Below are 23,642 nucleotides of genomic sequence, written 5' to 3'. Positions count from 1 at the left end.
GAATATCGTATTTTTTGCCAGAAGCCCGATCACGGGTGCGTGTTTTTTACGATCACCCAGGGGTGATGTTTATTACGATCACCCAGGGGTGATCGTATCGACCCCGTGCTCCTAGAATGTTGCGAGAGGGCTCATTCTAACGGAAGTTAAAAGTTCTAGTGTCCTTTTTAAGTGGCCAAACAATTTGGAGGGCACCTAGACCCTCTTACATGCCCATTTTTTTACCCAAAGTCAAGGATTCAAAATTCTGCGATAGCCATTTTGTTCAGCATAGTCGAAAAACATAATAACTATGTCTTTGGGGACGACTTACTCCCTCACAGTCCCCGGGGAAGGGGCTGCAATTTACAAACTTTGACCAGTGTTTAAATACAGTAATGGTTATTGGGAAGTGTACAGACGATTTCAGGAGAATTTTTTTCCTGGTTAGGGAGGGGGTTGAGGGGAAGGGGCTACGTGGAAGGATCTTTCCATGGGGGAATTTGTCATGGGAGGAGAAAATTTTCATGAAGGGTGCGCAGGATTTTCTAATATTACTTAAAACAAAAGACAATGAAAAGATAAATATGAAAAATTGCTTTAATTGAAAGTAAGGAGCAGCATTAAAACAAAACGAACAAAAATTATTACGCATATGAGGGGCTCATCTCCTCCTAAATACCTGTTCTTTAGGCTAAAGTATTTTTGGTAATTTCAACTATTTCTTCTACGGCCTTTGTGATTCAGGGGTCATTTTTAAAGTATTGGAACAAAATTTAAGCTTTAGTGTAAAGAGTAAGGAATTAAAGAGGGGTATGTAGTAAAAATATAGGAATATAGAGGTTCGTTACGAAAGTTAATTTGGAAGTTACGTATGTTTTTTATTAATAAAAATGTTCGTAGGAAAATTAAAAGTTCTAGTTGCCTTTTTAAGTAGCCAAAAGATTGAAGAGCAGCTAGGCCTCCTCTCCCACTTCTCTTTTCTCAAAATCGTCTGATCAAAACTAAGAAAAAGCCATTTAGCAAAAAAAAACAAAAAATATGCAAATTTTGTTCTAAGTATTCATGTGCGGAGAGCCAAAACCAAGACATGCTATAATTCAAAAACTAAGTTTAAATTAATTCAAAAACTATAAATTAAATAAAAATAAAACAAGTTTTTTTTTAACAGAAAGTAAGGAGCGACATTAAAACTTAAAACGAACAGAAATTACTCCGTATATGAAAGGGGCTGTTCCCTCCTCAACGCAACGCTCTTTACGCTAAAGTTTTTCTGTTTTAAAAAGTAGATTTGAGAGAAAAAGTCAAGGGGGGGGGGGTAAAAGGCCGGTTGTGATTAGACATTTCAAACATACGGGTCATTTTGACTTAGTCCCAAGCTAATCTCTTAAATCCTTATGTCTCCTTCCTGCAGTTTCGACAATAATTTCTTAGGTTCCCTTAATCTTGTAACTGCATTTCGACTTCGTGTAAATTTTGGAGTTTCTGGTTCTTTGCTGATATTGATATGTCAAAAAGTATTTTGGGTGTTCTCTCTTATGTCACCTTTAGTCGGAGTATTAGAGACAGTCGTGTGATGTTTGGATTAAACATATTCCATGAACCTCCAAGATAGTGGTATTCTTATTAAAGTACTCTGTTTTTGTTAGTTGGCAACTTTTGCTAAATGTTAACGTTGCAAGTTCTTGGTGCGTCATCTTACAAGTTTTTATATTTTGTATTTTACAGTGTCTGCCTTATACAATATTCCAGTCAAGTATGATTAGGTTACAACACCAATGACTGATTTTATCTTAAGCTTCCCCTATTTCCGTATTCTCCTGAGAATTTAAAAAATATATTCGAACTAAAGAAATTGCGCATGATTGGTTAGCTGACCATCAGAAAATTTCAGTGAAGGGATCCCAAACCACGAGGAACAAGAAGAATTTCAGGGGAGTGGGGCTTTTTAGAGACCATTTTCAGGACCTAAAAAGGTAAAAATATAGAATAATATTGCACACAAAATGTTTTTGATAATTTTAAGTTCATGTTAAAGGTTTGAAAGATGCTGAGAATCATTGCAATGTTTTTCGAGAAATCTTTCCTAGAAACGATAGGAAACCTACGTAAATATTATACATTCAATTAATCAAATATTCACCGATTACATTTTTAAGATATTAGTTGGTTACTTTAAAAAAAAACAGTGTTTTCTGAGAAATTTGCAAGATGGTGTTAGAGAGTTTTATTTTTAACCATAAACACAAGCCTTTGAAGAAAAATTTACTTGAAAAGTTTTATTAGCTTGACAAACGTTCTGAACTCAAGACAATATGAGCGAAGCTTAACAGATTAAACAGCGTGGGACATAAATGGAATAAAATACGTTATAATAAATTAAGGTAAAGCGTTCGATTGATATAATCCGTTATGAGAAGCTGTTGATAAAGCTTAAGATCTATATCTCCGTTTTGGTTGGAAAGATAAGTGTTAAAGCAAACATTTGGAATGGGTCATCCTATTTTCGGATTTTAAGTTTTTATAGATACAACCAGTATGATAGTAAGACTGTCAGGAACCACGCATGATAGGTCATCGGAATATATTTACGTGATAAAGTTTTATTCGCTTGATAAGACTCAACAGAATGTGAATGGAGCTTGATAATTCATGAAAATTCATGATTTAATTTATAATTACATAAAAAACTGATATTTTTTGTATTCGTTTTGAAAACTTGAAAAGTGGTGAAGCATGCTATGGAGCGAACTGTCGCTATTTCAGAACTTAAAAGTTAGCTTTTATAGATGAAATCGCTGTAATAGTTTGAATCTAACGAAGTGAGCGTGGTGGATCAAAATTTACTTGGCAATTCTTGGTAAAAAAAAAATGGTAATTCACTTGGTAAAAAAATTATTTTGTAATCAAAATTTATTTGCTAAAGGTTTATTCGCTTGACAAAATGTCAGGACTCAAAAGTGTGTAAGTGAACTCTGAAAAACCATTCAGCATGGAAGACAGAGAGGGTTAACATTGGTTAAAATGACAAGTGCCAAAGCACACGTGAAGCGAATATATTTTTCGGAACTTAAAAGCTAGCTTTTATAGATGCAGCTAGTATTGTAGGTTGACTGACAGGATTTGCGCATGAAAGATCATCACACAATATTTACTTTACAAACTTTTATTTGCTTGAAAGGACTCAAGAGAGTGTGAACAGAACTTAACAAATGATGAGATAAGGAACACAGAGTGGTGACAAAATATATTGCAATAAAATAGGAAAAAGTGTTGGAGTAATATAATCTATTGCGAAAGGTTGTTGGTGAAGTTTAAATGTTCCTACTTTCAGATTTATCGAAAAATAGAGATGACACCTTTCGAATATATTAAAACTGAAAGGTTGTCTGACACGCTTTCAAAACTTTTAGGAATTACACTTCCGGTGATGACCAAAAACGGAAAAAAAAGTCTTAAGAATATCTTAAAATGACAAATGACAAATAAAAGTCTTAAAATTACAAAAGAATGAATCTTAGAAAACTAAGATTCAATGAGACTTAAAAACCACAAAAAAAGTTTTAAAGAAAATCTTAAAAATGTTCTTGTAGAAAGACCTCTATTGTACCTTTTATTAACTAGGAAATGGGTTGATATGAATAGTTATGCCTTTGAAAATTGTCACAAAATGTCTTGATATAAACAGTTATGTCTTTGAAAATTGTTACACAAATAGTCACAAAAATCGAAGCATGCAATAGGATGGACGAGCTTCTTTCTGGAACATAAAAGCTAACTTTAACGGATGAAACTAGAGTAAAAGTTGTAATGCTGAAAACTGCGCATGACAGATATTTACATCGAAATCTACCTTCATACGTAACAAAAGGAGTGACCCAAGACGTTCAATCAGGAGGAATGGACTTGAATAAAAAAGTGAGTAAGAGTGAAAGAGACACCATGGCGAGGTGACTCTCCTTTCCTTCCACGAAAAAAAAAATGCTATGTTTAAAACAAATGTGAAATATTTTCTAGTATTAATCACTTTTCTACACATCAGACTCACCTGGAAACACTTTTGAGGCACCCTTCCTCTATTTAGTTTCCATTGATACTCTTAAGTGTAGACCACCAAACTTTCGCTTCTAAACTTTTATGGCTGCCTTTATGCCATTTGTTGAAGTAGGTGTGAGCAAAATCGGGTAATGTATGGTCCCAGGAGTAACAGGGATAATGTGTGGTAATATGTAGGTGTGATGGAACATATAAAGGTACAACATTTTTATGATCTTACTTGAAGAGTTCAAAAACACCAGAGTTCACCAAAATTTTTTATGGCACTTGGTATTAACCAAGTGTCATATAGCGATCGCAAATTCTGTCGCTCTGTCTCCGTTTTGCTACTTTAGGCACTTCCAGGTAAGCTAGGACGATGAAATTTGGCAGGCGTATCAGGGACTGGACTAGATTAGTACAGAAATAGTCATTTTCCCGATTTGACCGTCTGGAGTGGGTGGAGTAGGGGGCTGGTTAATTCGGAAACAATACAAAAAAGGAAGTATTTTTAACTTACGAACGGGTGATGTGATCTTAATGTAATTTGATGTTTGGAAGGATATCATGTCTCAGAGCTCTTATATTAAATCCCGACCAGATCCGATGAAATTGCGGGGAGTTGGAGGGGGAGGAACCTAAAATCTCGGAAAACGCTTAGAGTGGAGGGATCATGATGAAACATGGCGGGAAAAATAAACAGAAGTCCTAGATACGGTATTGACATAGTCGGAACGGATCTGCTCTGTTTGGGGGAGTTGGAGGGGGGGGGGTTAATTCTGAAAAATTTGAAAAAATGAGGTATTTTTAACTTACGAAAGAGTGATCGGATCTTAATGAAATTTGAAGTTTGGAAGGATATCGCGTCTCAGAGATCTTGTTTTAAATACCGACTGGATCCGGTGACATTGGGGGAAATTGAGGGGGAAGAACCTAAAATATTAGAAAACGCTTAGAGTGGAGGGATCAGCTGGTGGGAAAAATAAGCACAAGTCCTAGATACGTGATTGACATAACCGGAATGGATCCGATCTCTCTGGGGGAGTTTTTTTTTTTTTGGGGGGGGTTAATTCTGAAAAATAAGAAAAATGAGGTATTTTTATCTTAAGAAGGAGTGATCGGGTCTTAATGAAATTTGATGTTCGGAAGGATATCATTTCTCAGAGCTCCCGACCGGATCCGGTGAAGAGGAAGTTGGGGGGGGGCGGAACCTAAAAGCTTGAAAAATGCTTAGAGGGCAGGGATCGGGGATGAAACTTGGTGGTAAAATAAGTACAAGTCCTAGATACGGGATTGACATAACCGGAACGGTCTGCTCTCTTTGGGGGAGTTGGGGGGGAGGTTTAATTCTAAAAAAATAGAAAAAATGAGGTATTTGTGACTTACGAAAGTGTGTTCGTATCTTAATTAAATTTCATATTTAGAAGAACCTCAAACCTCAGATCTCTTATTTTAAATTCCGACTGAATCCAGTGTCATTAGGGGGGGGGGGGGCGTAAATCTTGGAAAATGCTTAAAGCGGAGAGATCAGGATGAAACTTGGTGGAAAGAATAAGCACAAGTCCAAGATAGGTGACTGACATAACCAGACCGGATCCGCTCTCTTTGGTGGAGTTGGGGAGGGGGAGTAATTCGGAAAAATTAGAAAAAATGAGGTAATTATAACTTACGAACGGGTTATCAGATCTTAATGAAATTTGATATCTAGATGAATCTTGTGCTTTAGAGCTTTCATTTTAAATCCCAACCAGATTCGGTGACATTGAAGGGAGTTGAAGGGGAAGCCGGAATTCTTGGAAAACGTGAAAATCGAGGTATCTTACGAATAGGTGATCAGATCTTGATGAAAGTTGATATATAGAAGAATCTTATGTCTTAGATGCTCCATTTAATGAAATTTGATATTTAGAAGGAACTCATGTCTCAGAGCTCTTATTTCAAATCCCGAACAGATATTTCGACATTGTGGGAAGATGGAGGGGGAAACTGGAAATCTTGGAAAACGCTTATAAATGTCGTAGATACATGATCAGTACTTAACTAGCTTTCAGTACTGAGCTAGCTTTCATGGTGTCAACATCTAAACTAATCGGATTATTTTTCATTTTCACATACCTGATAGTCTGAGGTATAAATTTTAATCCCACTTGCTAGATCTCGTAGTATTTGGCAAAATACCAGTTTTAGTTAAAACTTGTGTGACGGTTTATCAAGGTGTCAACATCTATTGATTTCACATATTTGATATTCTGTGGACTTAAATTGAATGTAAGGCGAGAGGGAGAGGAAAGAAAAGGAAAAGAAAGGGAAGGTGGAGTAAAGGAGTGAGGCAGGTTAATTTTAGAAAGCATTTGGTCAGTGTAAAATGGAAGACAAATTAATTTTGAATCCTGTTTTGAACTTATTAAGCCGATCTCTAACTGATGGAGTTAGGCAAGAGTTAATCCAAAAGGCAGCTGTCGCTTATTTTGATCGCGATACCATCATCCAAGTAAAGAAAGTTCTTTTTGACGAACTGATGAGAGGTATTATGAGAACTGATGAGAGGGTATAGAGGGAGGAGAAACAAAAAGAAAATAAAAGAGAGGGAAGGTGGAGTAGAGGATTGAGGCAGGTTAATTTTAGAAAGCATTTGGTCAGTGTAAAATGGAAGACAAATTAATTTTGAATCCTGTTTTGAATTTTTTAAGCCGATCCCTAACTGATGGAGTTGGGCAAGAGTTAATCTTGCCTAACCATCATGGATACCATCATCCAAGCAAAGAAAGTTCTTTATGCCGAACTAAGTGTTACAACCCGAATGGTGACTCACTCTAAAGATGAAGATAATGTTCTTAACATGTGTAAAACTGTAGTTGCTGTTGCCAAGCAAAACCTAAAAATCCAAAAATTTGTTATTCTTAGTCCATGTGAAGTCCCAACTATAGGAGAGGCTGTAAATACCACAGTTGTATCCAAGATCAATGAGTTATTGCGTAAATTGGACAGCGCTCTGGCAAACATATCTCACCCTTCAAGTAGCTTCTCTGACCCGTCACTGGTCTTGCCCCAAAATCATGACTCAATGCCTAAACCCTCTTATGCTGTAATACGAAAAAAAAACTTCCAAAAGAGCCTAAAGGCCCAACTGAGCGATAAGCATCTATAGACGGTCGTTGTGATAGCCCTGGCAGCGATGTGTCTGAGCTACGCCGTGGCAAGAATGGATGGAAACTAGTCGTCTCATCTAAAGAAACCGCTAGTCTAATTGTTGAAAAGGCAAAGTGTTCTGATCCCACTCTAAATGAAGGCTCCGGGAGCCACTCTAACAGGCTCCTTCACTTAAGGAGCCTGCTTTTGTTGCTGTTATTAAACAAGTACCGGACGAACTAGTCTACTCGTCAATGAAGGAATTAATCCCAAAATGTATCAAAACAGTTAAGTGTGGTGCGTCACGCACATTCAAAGCGTATTTCAAATCAAGAAAAGACTTAGATCAGTTCCTTCAAGAATCAGTGAAAATCGGCTATGGGCAAATTGCCACCCAGGAGTTTGTGTTTTTGCCTCGTCGATGCTTTAACTGCCATATGACTGGCCACCGTGCAGCAAACTGCACAAACACCTGCGCTCAAAATGCGGAGCTAAGGACCGTAAGTATAAATTTAAATCCCCGTGTAAGAACAGTCCTTTTTGTGTTAGTTGTAGAGCTCCAGGCCATACGTGCTACAGCATTAACTGCCCTAAAAACCGTAAAAACGTGAGCCAATGACTCATGTGATAAATTTCATATCTTGGCATATGCATGGTTCTTTCGCGATTAAATTACCAGTGCTGATTGTTTGTTGAAAACGCTGAATTCACTGAAAATGCACATTTCAACGAAAAGGCCTACCATAAAAGCATTATTAAAAATTTAGGGGAGGGGGGCCTATGAAAAACTCACTTCCCTTGCCCCCCCCCGTCGATGGTACTGTTTTAAAACAATGAAAAGTTTTATTACCTTGCTCTCGTATATTTTTCCTTCAGTGTAGCTTGGTTTCCTGTAATCAGAGGGGGTGTATGTCTTTTTCTTTCGTTTTTTAATGCCTGAGTGTCAGAGATTTTTGTATATAAATTAAAGATATTTTATTTAACCAGCAGTTCTGATTCAAAGTAATGGGTTTTACACAATTTTTCTCACGCCTCATGTCTTGTCTCACTCCTGGGGGTTTGAATGGAACTTTTCAGGAATTTTTTGTAGGGGTGTGGAAAGTGTTTTCTTTTGTAGTTTTAAAATGCTTTGGGTAAAAAAAAACTTCTTTGGGGAATGAGAAGGGGATAAGTTAATAATAAATGGAAACAACGAATAACATAAAAACAGTGTCCGTTTTGTAATATCACTTAAATATAATTACTGGTCTACCAACAGAAAAAAAATGACAGTTCTTATAAGGATATATAAACGAAAATCACTAGTCTGATGGCACAGATATATTATAGCAATTTATTCAAAAACAAATAGGAACAATCACATTTTATTCAATGATAGCGTCAATGACAAATAATGGTGACACTTGACAATGACAATGGCGACAGACAATGGTGACAATTTATATAATAACACTATTGGCGATTATCGAAATTTACGACACAAAAACGAAAACAAAATAATGTTTTGAGGGATTTTGTCTGGAGAAACATACAATAATTCACCACTGTTTGTTTCACGTCGGGAAGACTGACTCGTTTACTAATAGACTAGTTCTTTATTTCCAGAATTCATGCTTAATTTCTTTTCAGATTGTTTTGCCTCGTCCCCCCCCCCAATATATCCAATTTTTTTAAATTGATTTTATCTTTAATAACTGTTTTTATTATTCTGAATTCTAAAATTTGTTAGGATTTATATATTTAGTAGATTTTTCTTTGTGCTTTCATATTGATTAAATAAAAGAACATGTTTTTTCAACTGAAAGTAAGGACTGACATTAAAACTTGAAACGAACAGAAATTATTCCGTATATGAAAGGGGCTGTCCCTCCTCAACATCCCGCTCTTTACGCTAAAGTCTTTTATTGTTTTAAAAACTAGAGTTGTGAGAAAGGGTCATAAACGCTAGAGTTTGACTCTTTGTAACACTTCTATTCTATAAAATAATAATAAAAAAACAAATAAACACGCATCCGTGATCTGTAAAATACATAATTCCGCATTTTTATGGCACTTGGTATAAACCAAGTGACTTATAGCAATCGCAAATTCTGTCGGTCTGTCGGTCCCGGTTTTGCTACTTTAGGCACTTCCTGGTAAGCTAGGACGATGAAATTTGGCAGGCGTATCAGGGACCGGACCAGATTAAATTAGAAAAATTCTTTTTTTCCCGATTTTCGTTTTCCGATTTGACCATCTGGGGGGGGGGGAGTGGGGGGCCCGTTAATTTGGAAAAAATAGAAAAATTGAAGTATTTTTAACTTACGAACGGTCGATCAGATCTTAATGAAATTTTATGTTTGAAAGGATATCGTGTCTTAGAGCTGTTATTTTAAATCCCGACCGGATCTGGTGATATTGGGGGGAGTTGGGAGGGGGAAACCTAAAATCTCCACTTAGAGTGGAGGGATCGGGATGAAACTTGGTGGGAAAAATAAGCACAAGTCCTAGATACGTGATTGAAATAGCCGGAACGGATCCGCTCTTTTTGGGGTACTTGGGGGGAGGGGGGTTAATTCTGAAAAATTAGAAAAAATGAGGTATTTTTAACTTACAAACGGGTGATCGGATCTCAATGAAATTTGATATTTAGAAGGATATCGTGTCACAAAGCTCTTATTTTAAGTCACGACCGGATATGGTAACATTGGGGGGAGTTTGAGGTGGGGGAACCTAAAATGATGGAGAACGCTTAGATTGGAGGGATCGGGATGAAACTTGGTGGGAAAAATAAGCAGAAGTCTTAGATACGTGATTTACATAGTTGGAACGGATCCGCTCTATTGGGGGAGGGGGTTAATTCTGTAAAATTTGAAAAAATGACGTATTTTCAACTTACGAAGGAGTGATCGAATCTTAATGAAATTTCATATTTTGAAGGACCTCGTAACTCAGATCTCTTATTTTAAACCTCAACCGGATCGAGCGTAATTGGGGGGGGGGGCAGTTGGGGGGTACCGGAAATCTTCGAAACTACTTAAAGCGGTGAGATCAGGATGAAACTGGATGGGAAGAATAAAAACCTGTCTAAGATACGTGACTGACATAACCGGACCGGATCTACTCTCTTTGGTGGAGTTGGGGGGGGGGAATAATTTTGAAAATTGAGGTATTTGTAACTTACGAATGGGTGACCAGATCTTAATGAAATTTGATATTTAGAGGGGTTTTGTGCTTTAAAGCTCTAATATTTAATTCTGGCCAGATCCTGTGACACTGGGGGATAGGAGGGGGAAATCAGAATTCTTGGGAAACGTGAAAATTGGGATATTTTTATCTTACGAATAGGTGATCGGATCTTATTGAAATTTGATATTTAGAAGGAATTCATTTCTCAGAGTTCTCATGTCAAATCCCAACCAGATCTTTTGACATTGGGGGGAGTTGGAGGGGGAAATCTTGGAAAACACTTTTAGTGGAGTAATCGGGATGAAGCTTGGTGGATAGAATATGCAAATGTCCTTGATACGTGATTGACGGAACCGTACTTGATTCGCTCTTTTTGGGGGAGTTGGGGGGGAGGGGTTCAGTGATTTGGCGAGTGTGGTGCTTCTGGACGTGCTAGGACGATGAAAATTGGTAGGCGTGTCAGGGAACTGCACAAATTTACTTGATAAAGTCGTTTTCCCAGATTTGACCATCTGGAGGGCTAAAGGAAGAGGAAAAATTAGAAAAAATTAGGTATTTATAACATACGAGTGGGTGATCGGATCTTAATGAATTTTGATAGTTAGAAGGACATCGTGACTCAGAGCTCTTATTTTAAATCCTGACCGGCATTAAGCCTCTTATTTTCCTTTTAAATCAATCTGTTGATCCATAGAATTTTTTTAAGCTTATACCATATGATCTCTTGGCTCTCAGCTCTTCATACCTCGTCACAAGTGCCATATGAGCTCTTAGCTCTTGTTGTAGATAGGAGCTTGAAACTTCTACGGTGGAGTTCTCCAATACGCTGAATCTGATGGTGTGATTTTTGTTAAGTTTGGGTGAATTTTAGGGGGTATTTCTCCCTATTTCTTTATAATAAGGCAAATTTTTATCGGGCTCGTAACTTTTGAAGGGTAAGACTAAACTTGATGATACTTATATTTAAAATCGGTATTAAAATACAATTCTTTTGATGTAACTATTGGTATTTAAATTCCGTTTTTTAGAGTTTTGGTAACCATTGAGCCGGTCACTTCTTACTTACAGTTCGGTACCACGAACTGTTTTAACTTATTTGACTGACATTCGTAGGCTCTCCTTTTGAATTTATGGAATTGGAATTTTTGAATTTAAATGAATTTGAATGAATTTGAATTTATATCCGCTTTCGAAATTTTCTTTGCACCCTATCTTTCTATTGCATTGTTTTTACTCTGTTTGATTAAAAAAACAAAATTCACACTTACTACTGATTTAAGTTTCAGTAAACCTGAACATTCTTATTTCTGATACAAAGCGGGAGGGGTTAAATTTTTTTTTCCAAGACTTCCACGAAAGTGAAAGTTGGCCTTTAGTTTTCTGTTATTGATTTGGATTTCTTATCCAAGGTTTACAAGTTATGGCAAGATCACCAAGTCAATTCTGAATAGTTTTACCACACAAACTAAAAGCTTATATAATGGGGAAATTGGGCGATTCTTTGATGTTGCACTTAACCTTAACCTCTTTTCACATAATCTCGTATCTTACTTCAATCTAAGAAATTTCGTTTGCTGCAAACTTTCTTTATTTATTTTAACATTTTTTTACCTTTTATTTAATTACTTTTACCTTTTATTTTTATTTTATTTATTTCTATCTTTTTATCTTTAAATTTATCTTTTTAGTTTTTTACCTTTTTATTTTTTTTTAAGTGTTCAAATTTCTTTTTCTGTGTGCTTGACATGATGTCATTACATTTATCCTAGAGACAAAATTAAACAATAAAAACAATTTCAAAACTGTTACTATTTACGGCCATTGGGAAGATTATCAATTTCAAAATCCCCATGAGCATAGCAAATGATATACCAGAAAAGCATTCTTTATCTATTTTAACATTTTATTAATATATTTTTGATATTTATTTATTTTTATTTTATATTTCATTTTAATAATTTTTTATTTTGTTTGATAATTTTTTTATTTGTTTAATATTTTTTAATATTTATTTATTTTAATTTTTTTTAACAGTTAAGTGTGCAATGCTTGACCTGGTGTCATTACTTTTATCCTAGAGACGAAATTAAACAATAAAATAATTTCGAAACTATTACTACTTACGGCCATGGGGAAGATTATCAATCTCAAAATCTCCATGAGCATAGCAAATGATATACCAAAAAATTGCGAAGAATAACCAACTACTCCAGAACGTAATAACAATGATTAAGACGATCCATCTCCACCTTGCGTCTACTAGTGTGGTGAAAAGGTCAGAAAGAAGGCGAGAATTTTGGGTTAGATTTGCGTTACTTATGTTACATTCTCCGTTTTTGGAAACCAAGCGAACGTCCATACTCCAGCTATGTTTTACCGTCAGTATCTGCAAATAAAAATTTACCATCAGAAGAAAGTTCACACAAGTATTGGGAAAGCCCATGAATCATATTTTGAAAAACTAGCAAATTAACAACATTCTTTGTAACGTCTCCTAGGCCAGGCTGTCAAGTTGTTTCAGCAGAACATATAAAAAAATTTGGCACCATTGTCATATTATCAAAAGAACCATATCTGCTTAAAACAATAAATAAAAGCTAAAAGGATCATTGAAATGGAAATGGGATTCCAGTCCCACCACATACACTCCTTTCCTTTTATTAATTAAAAAACCTCTTTTCACGAAACAAGTTTTTCAAAGAAAATTGAAGAGTTCAATTAAACCAAAATGAGCAAAAAAAGTAAAATAACTTCTAAGCATAAAACTACCACAAATTCACCATCAGTAAATAAATGAATCCAAAACGAACAGAAATAATAGCCGGCTCAATAGCACTGCATACGATGTTGGCACAATGTGTTATTTATTTTGGTTTAGACAGGCACTTCCTATCGAAGGAGTTGTCGTAGAAACTTCAAAAGGGCTCATTCCTTTTAGAAATTGAAAGGACTAATCCCCTTTTTAATAGTCGAAAGTGATTGGAGGGTAACTAATACAACAGCCACCATTTCCCCAAACACATTCAATAAAAATTAAGAGATAGCCATTTTTTTCAACATAGCTGAAAGATCCTGAAATTATGTCTTTGAGGACAACAATATCCCTAGACCCCTCAGGGAAAGGGTTGTAAGTTACGGCCTAAGGGAATATAAGGTTCTTATGGAAGTTGTTAGAGGGAAACTAGCCCCCTTCCACGCCCACCATTTCTCAAACACATCCAATAAAAATTTTGAGATAGCCAATTTTTAAACGTAGTTGAAAGGCTCGGAAATCATGTCTTTGAGGATGAGCCCCCCCTCATAGTTCTCAAGGGCAAAGGTTGTAGTTTATACTCTAGGGGCATATAAGGCTTGTATAGAAATTGTAGTCGTAGAACTTCAAAAGGGCTCATATCATTTTATATTGGGAGGGCTAGTCCCCTTATTAATAGTCGAAGGTGATCGGAGGGTGAATACCGCCCCCCACGCCCACCATTTCCACAAACATTTCCGGTCAATATTTTGATATAGCCATTTTGTTTAACGTAGTTGAAGGGCCTGGAAATTACGTCTTTGAAGATGACATCCCCCCACAGCCCTCAGGACAAGGGTTGCAAGTTATGCCCTTGGGGTATATAAGGTTTATATAGAAAGCGTTGTCGTAGACGTAGAACTTTCAAAAAGGGCTCGTTCGATTCAAGATTGAAAGGGCTAGTGCAATTTGCAATAGTCAAGGTTATAATAGTCAATAGTTAGAGAGCAACTAACTCCCCTACCACGCCCACCATTCCCCCCATCACTCTCCAATCAAAATTTTGAAATATACATTTTGTTCAACGTATTTGAAATGTCTGGAAACTAAGTCTTTGAGGATAACAAATCCCTCCAGCCCTCAGGACAAGGGTCGTAAATAATGCCCTGGGGGTATATAAGATTTTCATAGAAAGCGTTGTCATACAAACTTCGGAGTGGATTCATTGGATTGATCATTAGAAATTCTAATGCTCTTTTTAAGAGTCAAAGTGATCTTACGACAGCTAAACCCCCCCCCCCCCACACACACACACATACGCGTCGTATTGTCCCAAAATGCATCTAATAGAAATTCTAAGATTGCCATTTTATTCAAAACCGTCTAAATATCATACAGGGGTGGATCTAGAAAACAATCTTGGAGGAGGCCCTGGACCAAGGGCGCCAATCTGACTCGAGGTGGGCACCAAATTGACAAGTTTATTTTAAAAAAGGTTAAATAAAGAACAATGAACTGAATAAGGGCGCCAGAAATATCTTGGGGGAAGGGTCAGCCCCTCCGACCCCGTGGATGTTTTCCTGGCCTAAATTTCTTTTAACTCTTATAATTAAAATAAATAATTAGATTTATCACACAAAAATTCTATTGGGCCATTCGCTATTTAATTAATCACAAAACTAAAGTTTAGGATTTTCTGAGTGGGGAGGGGGCAGGGGCAGTTCAAAAAATTACTCCTTAGCATAAATTAATGCTGTAAGTTGCCTAATTATACCCCCATCATTGACACTCAGAAACCGTGCCCTGAATCGACGGGCTCTTAAGAAACAGAATAAGAAAATCTGCCAAAAAAAAAAAGAAAAAAGGAAACAAGATCTAAAGAGGAAGATCTAGTAAGCAAGTTTAATTATATGATTGATTTTTCCTGAAAACGAGGTCTATCTTATAATTTTATGACGAAATGATTCGTAAAATGATCGTCTGAGCAGTTCCATGTCTGATTCTCTAGCAGATCAAGAGCAAAATCTTGGGTGTGGGGGCCACTGGACCAAAGGTGCCGATATGGCTCGAGGTGGGCCCCAAATTGAAAAGTTTATTTTAAAAAAGAAAAAAGAACGGAATAAGGATGCCAGAAGTTTCTTGGTGGGAGGTTCGCCCCCTCCAACCTCATGGATCTGTTCCTGGCCTAGATTGCTTTTAACTCTTTCATTCATCTAATTTCAACTAAATTAGCTATATAGTTAAAAAGATAGAGAGATAGATTTATTCACAAGAAAGTCCTATTGGGCCACTCGCTATTTAATTAGTCACAAAACTAAAATCAAGTATTTTTTGAGGGTGGGGGGGTTTATTACTTGTCGAAACATACCTTTTGATTTCCGGGTATTTTTGGATATTTTACCTAAATATCCGATAACATCCTTCAGTCCCCTTCCACATTCAGTCATCAGTATTCGTCTCTTATCCATTATATGTTCTTGTCCAGAATTTATATTTTTATCCATTTTCTACTTTTTAATCTGTCATTGTGAATAGACAAACAGCTATAACTTACCGAACGTCTAGAAAAAATGATTCATCTTCAACATGAGTTTCCACGTTCGTAAAATAGGGGAAGATAGCAGTAATCAAAGATTTTTATGCTAATTTTGCAGATTACTTTTCTACTATAATTTGCAGATTACTTTTCTACTATAATTTGCAGATTACTTTTCTACTATAATTTGCAGATTACTTTTCTACTATAATTTGCAGATTACTTTTCTACTATAATTTGCAGATTACTTTTCTACTGAGCTGGCAGAACATAAATAATTTTGTTCGTTTTAAGTTTCAACTTTGCTCTTTACCTTCATAGGAAAGTTTTGCTTTTTGTTGTTATTTGGGTAAATCAGTTAAGATTAATTATCAAATTGACAAGTTCATTTGAAAAAAATTTAACAAAACAAAGAAGAACGGAATGCGAACTTGGGCACCAGAAAAATCCTGGGAGGCCTAAGTCCCCTGCCCCTTGGATCCGCCCATGGTATCATCCAACAACGCTTTTGGTGTGGAAACAAACCCCAGAGTGTAGGGAAAAGGGTTGTAAGTTATGCCCTAGGGGTTTGTGAGGTTTTTTTATGAAAGGGATGGTTGTATAAACTATAGAGGAGGCACATTTGGTTAAAAATCGAGATATCTAGTTCCCTTTTAAGAGTAAAACGTGATGGACGGTATCTAGCCCCCTTTTCTTCCGACAGCCCCTCTTCTTTAAACAAATCTGATTAAAATTATGAAATGCCGATTTTGCTCAAAATTAAATAAAAAAAAACTAATTTTTTTAGCTGAAAGTAAGGAGCGACATTAAAACTTAAAACGAACAGAAATTACTCCGTATATGAAATGGGTTGCCCCCTCCACAATCCCTCGCTCTTTACGCTAAAGCTTTTAATTGTTTTAAAAAGTAGGATTGTGGCAAAAAGTCAAACTTTAGCGTAAAGAGCGAGGGATTGTGGAGGAGACAACCCATTTCATATACGGAGTAATTTCTGTTCGTTTTAAGTTTTAATGTCGCTCCTTACTTTCAGCTAAAAAAATTAGTTTTTTTTTATTTAATTTCTGAACGTTTTTGAATTAATGCATGTTTGGTTTTGGCTCTCCGCACATAAATTATTAAAATGAAATTTGCATATTAATTCCTTTTTTGGCTAAATGGCTTTCTCTTAGTTTTGATCAGATGATTTTTAGAAATAAGGGGTGAGGAAGGAGGCCTAGTTGCCCTGTAATTTTTCGGTTACTTAAAAAGGCAACTAGAACTTTTAATTTTAACGAACGTTTTTATTAGTAAAAAATATGCGTAACTTAAGAATTAACTTACGTAACAAACTTTCATAACCTTATATTTTTATTATGTATACGAGGGGGTTTGTACCCTCGTTAATACCTCGCTCTTTACACTAAATCGTAAGTTTTGTCCCAATTCTTTAAGAATGACCCCTGAATCAGAAAGGCCGTAGAATAAATAGTTGAAATTACTAAAAATACTTTAGCATAAAGAGCAAGGTATTTATCTCCTCCTAAATACCTCGCTCTTTATGCTAAAGTATTTTTAGAACCCCTCATAACCGCAATAATCTCTGTTCGTTTTAAGTTTCAATGCTACTTCTTCCTTTCATTTGAAAAAAACGTTTTCATGTTTATTTTTCATTGTTTTCTTATAGTAATGCTAGAGAATCCTGCGCCCTTTTCACTGAATTTTTCTTCCCCCATGACAGATTCCTCCAAGGAAAGATCCTCCAACATAGCCCCCTATCCTCAGCCCCACCCCCAAATAAAATAAAATCCCCCTGAAAACGTCTGTACACTTCCCAATAACCATTACTATATGTAAACACTGGTCAAAGTTTGTAACTTGCAGCCCCTCCCCCAGGGATTGTGGGGGAGTAAGTCATCCCCAAAGACATAGTTATTATGGTTTTCTACTATGCTGAACAAAATGGCTATCTCAAAATTTTGATCCGTTGACTTTGGGAAAAAAATTAGCGTGGGAGGGGGCGTAGATGCCCTCCAAATTTTTTGGTCACTTAAAAAGGGCACTAGAACTTTTCATTTCCGTTAGAATGAGCCCTCTTGCGACATTCTAGGACCACTTGGTCGATACGATGACCCCTGGGAAAAAAAAAAACAAAAAAAACAAACAAATAAACACGCACCCGTGATTTGTCTTCTGGCAAAAAATACAAAATTCCACATTTTTGTAGATAGGAGCTTGAAACTTCTACAGTAGGGTTCTCTGATACGCTGAATCTGATGGTGTCATTTTCGTTAAGATCCTACGAATTTTAGGGGGTGTTTCCCCCTATTTTCATAAATAAGGCAAATTTTCTCAGGCTCGTAACTTTTGATGGGTAGGACTAAACTTGATGAATTTTATATATTTAAAATCAGCATTAAAATGCGATTCTTTTGATGTAGCTATTGATATCAAAATTCAATTCTTTAGAGTTTTGGTTACTATTGAGCCGGGTCGCTCCTTACTACAGTTCGTTACCACGAACTGTTTGATCATCCAAAGAGTAAAATCATTGCCTCTAGGATTAACGCAACCCCTCAGTGCCCTGGGGATAGGGTTGTAAGTCATGCTTTGTGGGCATATAAGGTTCTTAGGGAATGGATGGTCACATAAACTTCAGATGGGGCTCATTTGATTTGAAATTGAAGGTTGTAGTGCCCTTTTAAGAGTCAAAACGATTTGAAAGAGCCCCTACACCCATCATTTGCCATACCCAACAAAGTTTTCAGACATCAATTCTTTTCAGCATTGTGCGCAGCAATTGTGCGCAGCAATGGGTGCTGTATGGGTGCGTTTCAGAATGTTTTACAGGAATTTTTCGGGATAGATCTAATATTCGTGGTCACAGAACTTGAACAAGTGGAGATATTGAGGTTCCACGCCTAGTTTCAAGTAGGACTGCTTTTTCAGTTATTTATAGAGGGGCTAAGCTGTGGAATAAGCTTGTTCCAAGTACCAAAGAATTGCCCATTAATCAATTTAAAACCGTGCTGCGTGTGGGGTTGCTTGGTGGAGTATACCTTTGAAATAGATTGAGATTGATTGATTTAATATTGGAAATAATTGTTTATTGTGTTTTTTTTTCGTTTTTTTTGCTTCGGGATCATGAAATTATGTGTTTGATTGTGTATGAATTATTTATGTAAGTTTTTTTTTCTTGGTACACGGTTTCACCCTTCTGCTCATTTTAGATTAACTCTTTTTTTTTCTCTTCTATTTTGGTTCTTTTTTGTTAGTAACACACCCTCACAAGCACCGCTTTTGGTGTGCAACCGATTGATTTTATCTGTGTTATTTCCTTTGGTTAATAAATTAATACTACCACTACTACTACATTTAAACAAACTGAACAAAAAAAGAATCAAATAATCTACCAAGTATACAACTACCAAAAATCAACATCAATAAATAAATTAAACCCAAAACGAACAGAAATTACAACAAATAACCAAGTCAAATTCGAAACGAGCAGAAACTAACATGAGCAGGGTTCAAAACCCCTATACTTTCTAAAAGCCAGAACATAATTTGCACCTCACTGAAAAATTCTTTTAAATGTTTTCACTTTTATAACTTTAAGAAATCAAATATTAATTGAGATTTTAAGGAACAAATATCAGCATATGTATATTAAACTGACAATGCACATTCATTTGAATTTTTTCAGTAAAGTACAAATTATATTCAAGCTTTTAGAAAGCATAGGGGTTTTGAACCCTACTCATGTTAATTTCTGCTCGTTTTGAGTCTGACTTGGATATTCGACTTGGATTTCTCCATGGAAATATTCTCCCACATAACCCCCTCCTCGACTCCCCCCTAAACCAAAAAAATCCCCCTGAAAACGTCTGTACACTTCCTAGTAACCATTACTATATATAAACACAGGTCAAAGTTTGCAACTTGCAGCCCCTCCCACGGGGACTGCGGGGGAGTAAGTCGTCCCTAAAGACATAGTTATTAGGTTTTTCGACTATGGCGAATAAAATGGCTATCTCAGAATTTTGACTCGCTAACTTTTGGGAAAAATGACTGAGGGAGGGGGCCTAGGTGTCCTCCAATTTTTTCGGTCACTTAAAAAGGGCACTAGAACTTTTAGTTTCCGTTAGAATGAGCCCTCTCGCGACATTCTAGGACTACTCAGTCGATACGATCACCCCTGGGAAAAAAACAAAAAAACAAACAAAAAAACAAACAAAAAAAAAAAACAAATAAACGCGCATCCGTGATCTGTTTTCTGGCAAAAATGCGAAATTCCACATTTTTGTAGATAGGAGCTTGAAACTTCTACAATAAGGTTCTCTTTTACGCTGAATCTGATGGTGTGATTTTCGTTAAGATTGTATGACTTTTAAGGAGTGTTTTTACCTATTTTCTAAAATGAGGCACATTTTAATCACATTTTTAATCAGGCTCGTAACTTTTGACGGGTACAACTGATCTTGATGAGACTTATATATTTAAAATAAGCATTAAAATGCGATTCTTTTGATGTAACTATTGGTATCAAAATTCCAGTTTTTCGAGTTTCGGTTACTATTGAGCCGGGTCGCTCCTTTCTACAGTTCGTTACCACGAAGTGTTTGATAGGACGCTTTTTTGACAGTGCTAACAGTTTTAACGTAAAGAGAAAGGTATTGAGGAGAGGGTGATTGTTAATAGGGAATAAATGTGCCAATATTAATATATAAATTTCGTTTTAGTTTTTCATGTACGATGAGCCAAACTCGAACCTGCATTAGTTAAAAAACGGTCAGAAAATTTAATAAAAAACGAGTTTTTTAACTGAAAGTAAGGAGCAAGATTAAAACTTAAAACGAACAGAAATTATTTTGTATATGAAAGACGCTCTTTCCTCCTCAACGCCTCGCTTTTTGCACTAAAGTTTGACTCTTTGTCACAAGTCTACTTTTTAAAAGAATAAAAATCAAACAGTTCGTGGTAACGAACTGTAGTAAGGAGCGACCCGGCTCAATAGAAACCAAAACTCGAAAAAATGGAATTTTGATATCAATAGCTACATCAAAAGAATCGCATTTTAATGCTGATTTTAAATATATAAGTTTCATCAAGTTTAATCTTACGCACCAAAAGTTACGAGCCTGAGAAAATTTGTGTTATTTTAGAAAATAGAGGGAAACACCCCCTAAAAGTCATAGAATCTTAACAAAAATTACACCATCAGATTCAGCGTATCAGAGAACCCTACTGTAGAAGTTTCATCTGCAAAAATGTGGAACTTTGTATTTTTTGCCAGAAGGGAGATCACGGATGCGTGTTTATTTGTTTGTTTTTTTTTTTCTTTTTTCTTTTTCCCAGGGGTGATCGTATCAACCCAGTTGTCCTAGAATGTTGCGAGAGGGCTCATTCTAACGGAAATGAAAAGTTCTAGTGCTCTTTTTTAAGTGACCAAAAAAATTGGAGGGCACCTAGGCCCCCTCCCACGCTAATTATTTTCCCAAAGTCAACGGATCAAAATTCTGAGATAGCCATTTTATTCAGCGGAGTCGAAAAACCTTATAACTATGTCTTTGGGGACGACTTACTCCTCCACAGTCCCCGTGGGAGGGGCTACAAGTTACAAACTTTAACCAGTGCTTACATATAGTAATAGTTATTGGGAAGTGTACAGGTGTTTCAGGAGGATTTTTTGGTTGGGGGAGGGGTTGAAAAGAGGGGGATATACTGGGGGAACTTTCCATCGAGGAATTTGACATGGGGGAAGAAAATTTCCATGAAGTGAGCGCAGGATTTACTAGCATTATTAAAAAAAAAACAATGAAAAAATAAATATGAAAAAGTTTTTTTCAGCTGGAAGTAAGGAGCAGCATTAAAACTTAAAACGAACAGAAATTATTATCCATATGAGGGGCTCACCTCCTCCTAATACCTCGCTCTTTACGCTAAAGTATTTTTAGTAATGTCAACTATTTATTCTACGGCTTTTATGATTCAGGGGGTCATTCTTAATGAATTGGGCCAAAATTTAAGATTTAGTGTAAAGAGAGAGGTACTGACGAGGGGGCGAAGAGAACGTTGAGAAAGGCTCTCGGAGGTGGGGCCGAAATATTCGGAGTATTTTTATTTTTTGTTAGTTAAAGTGTAGTTTTTATTTTATTTTGTTGTCACTGCTTTATTAAAAAAATTAAACCCGTTTTTTCTTCAATTATTTGTTTCGTATATGAAAGGGGCTACTTCCTCATCAACGCCCCGCTCTTTTCGCTAAAGTTTTTTACTGTTTTAAAAAGAAGAGTTGAGAGAATGAGTCAAAATATAGCGTAAAGAGCGGGGCGTTGATGAGGAAGCAGCCCCTTTCATATACGAAGTAATTTCTGTTCGTTTTAAGTTTTAATGTCGCTCCTTACTTTCAGTTGAAAAAACTTGTTTTTTTATTTAATTCTATAAGAATCCATAGTTAGGCTTGCTATTATAAGTTGACCTGAAAAATGAAACTGAATATCATTCCCAAAAAAATTTTTGTATGCCATTGTACATCCTGGACACACTCACACTCTCTTGATTCATTTAAGTTATAAGAGCAGAAGTAGTAATAGTAGTAACACTACAAGTTCCAACTTAACACCCCCAGCCGTTCTCGAGATATTGCTGAGCTGTCTTGTTGGTAACCATAACCACAGTGGCCTTAGATTTAGTTTTATTTGAAGATTCAGTTTTAAAAAATAATGGTAAAATTCGAAAAACTGTGGAGGGTGAATATACCCAATATTCCCAAAGATATAGTTACTGGACCGCTCTCCTATGCTGAACACAAAGGCTATCTAAAAATGTTGACTAGATGTGTTTGAGAAATGAATGGAGGGCTGCTTGCCCTCCAATGACCTTTGACTCTTAAAAAGGGCAATAGAATTTTCAATTTCCAGTCGAATTAGCTCCTTTTAAAGTTTCATTTAAATTGATTACTATTATAGAGTGGCGCTGCCTATGATATTGCTTATATGCCTTTTTGAATGCTTACGTATATTTAGTTTTTGTCTTTTGATTTAAACTCCCCCAAAACGTTCCTAGATGTTTCACCTTGATACTATTAGCGTCATTAGTTGCAGTAACTGTACTGATAGTGTTAATAGTATATAGTATATACTTAATAGTATAATACTATATACTAATATATATTATTAATTATTAATTATTATATATTATTAATAATATATAATAGTATATGGTGTTTTTTTTGCTAGTTCATAATCTGTACAACTTACCCTGAAAGATCTAACTTAGTAATGTAAGCTGTTTTTGAGATTTTGCTTTGTCATCTTTTTGAAAATCTACATAATATTAGTTCGTTTGGATTTAGTTCAACATCTGCCTTAATATTCCCTCAAAGCATTTCCTGAATACCCTTAACTTGCGTAGCAGAAATAGTTGTAGTAGCAATATGTGCATAGTGCCTTTGGTTTCTTCAACACCCCCTTCATTACACGCTTTAAAAATTTATTTACCATCAAGTATTTCTGAAGCATTGTTTATACGTTCTCTTAACAATTTGTGTGGGTATCTTATGCTCCGATTTAATTATCATATCAGTAGTAGTAGTATACGACCTCCGAAGTTTATACGGCCACTCTTTCAATAAAAGCCTTGTATAACCTCAGGAAATATCTCATAACCCTTGCTCCGAGGACTGTAGGGGGTTGTCATCCTCAAAGGTTCAATTACTGGACATTTCGATACGCCTGATAAAATTGTTATCTCAAAATTTTGATTGGGTGTGTTGGGGAAATGATGGAAGGAGAGGAGGGCTGGTTACCCTTCAATCATGTTCGACCATAAAAAAGGCCACTAGAGCGTTCAATTTACAATCAAACGAGTCCCTTTTGAAGTTTATTGAACCAATCTTCTCCAAAGAACTTGTATGACCAAAGGGCACAGCTTACAGCCCTTGGCCTGAGGGCTTTGGGGAATGGAAAGATAAGATATAAGATACTTATTTCAAAAAAATTTCTATCACAAGCCTTCAAAGGGCCGAGTTCGTACTTCGGAGTCGACTAACAAAGCAAACAAAAAGAAAAAAAAAAAAAAAACGGTCAA

The 23,642-nt window shown here is 36.1% G+C and overlaps 1 protein-coding gene across 6 annotated transcripts in view; it reads right to left on the bottom strand.

The window, feature by feature from the left end:
• The window catches only part of LOC136030619 (G protein-activated inward rectifier potassium channel 4-like), a 92,125-nt gene that overhangs the window by 22,323 nt on the left and 46,160 nt on the right, over window positions 1–23,642 (bottom strand). For all 6 annotated transcript variants that reach the window (XM_065709693.1, XM_065709688.1, XM_065709697.1 and 3 more), the window contains exon 2: window positions 12,436–12,697. In XM_065709693.1, the coding sequence (XP_065565765.1) occupies window positions 12,436–12,697 (262 nt within the window). The remainder of the gene's footprint in view (window positions 1–12,435; window positions 12,698–23,642) is intronic.

This window comes from Artemia franciscana, chromosome 1 (genome assembly GCF_032884065.1).
Source record: "Artemia franciscana chromosome 1, ASM3288406v1, whole genome shotgun sequence".
NCBI lineage: Eukaryota > Metazoa > Arthropoda > Branchiopoda > Anostraca > Artemiidae > Artemia > Artemia franciscana.
Note: the sequence above shows the minus strand (reverse complement) of the source record. Positions and strands in the feature narration are given on the sequence as shown.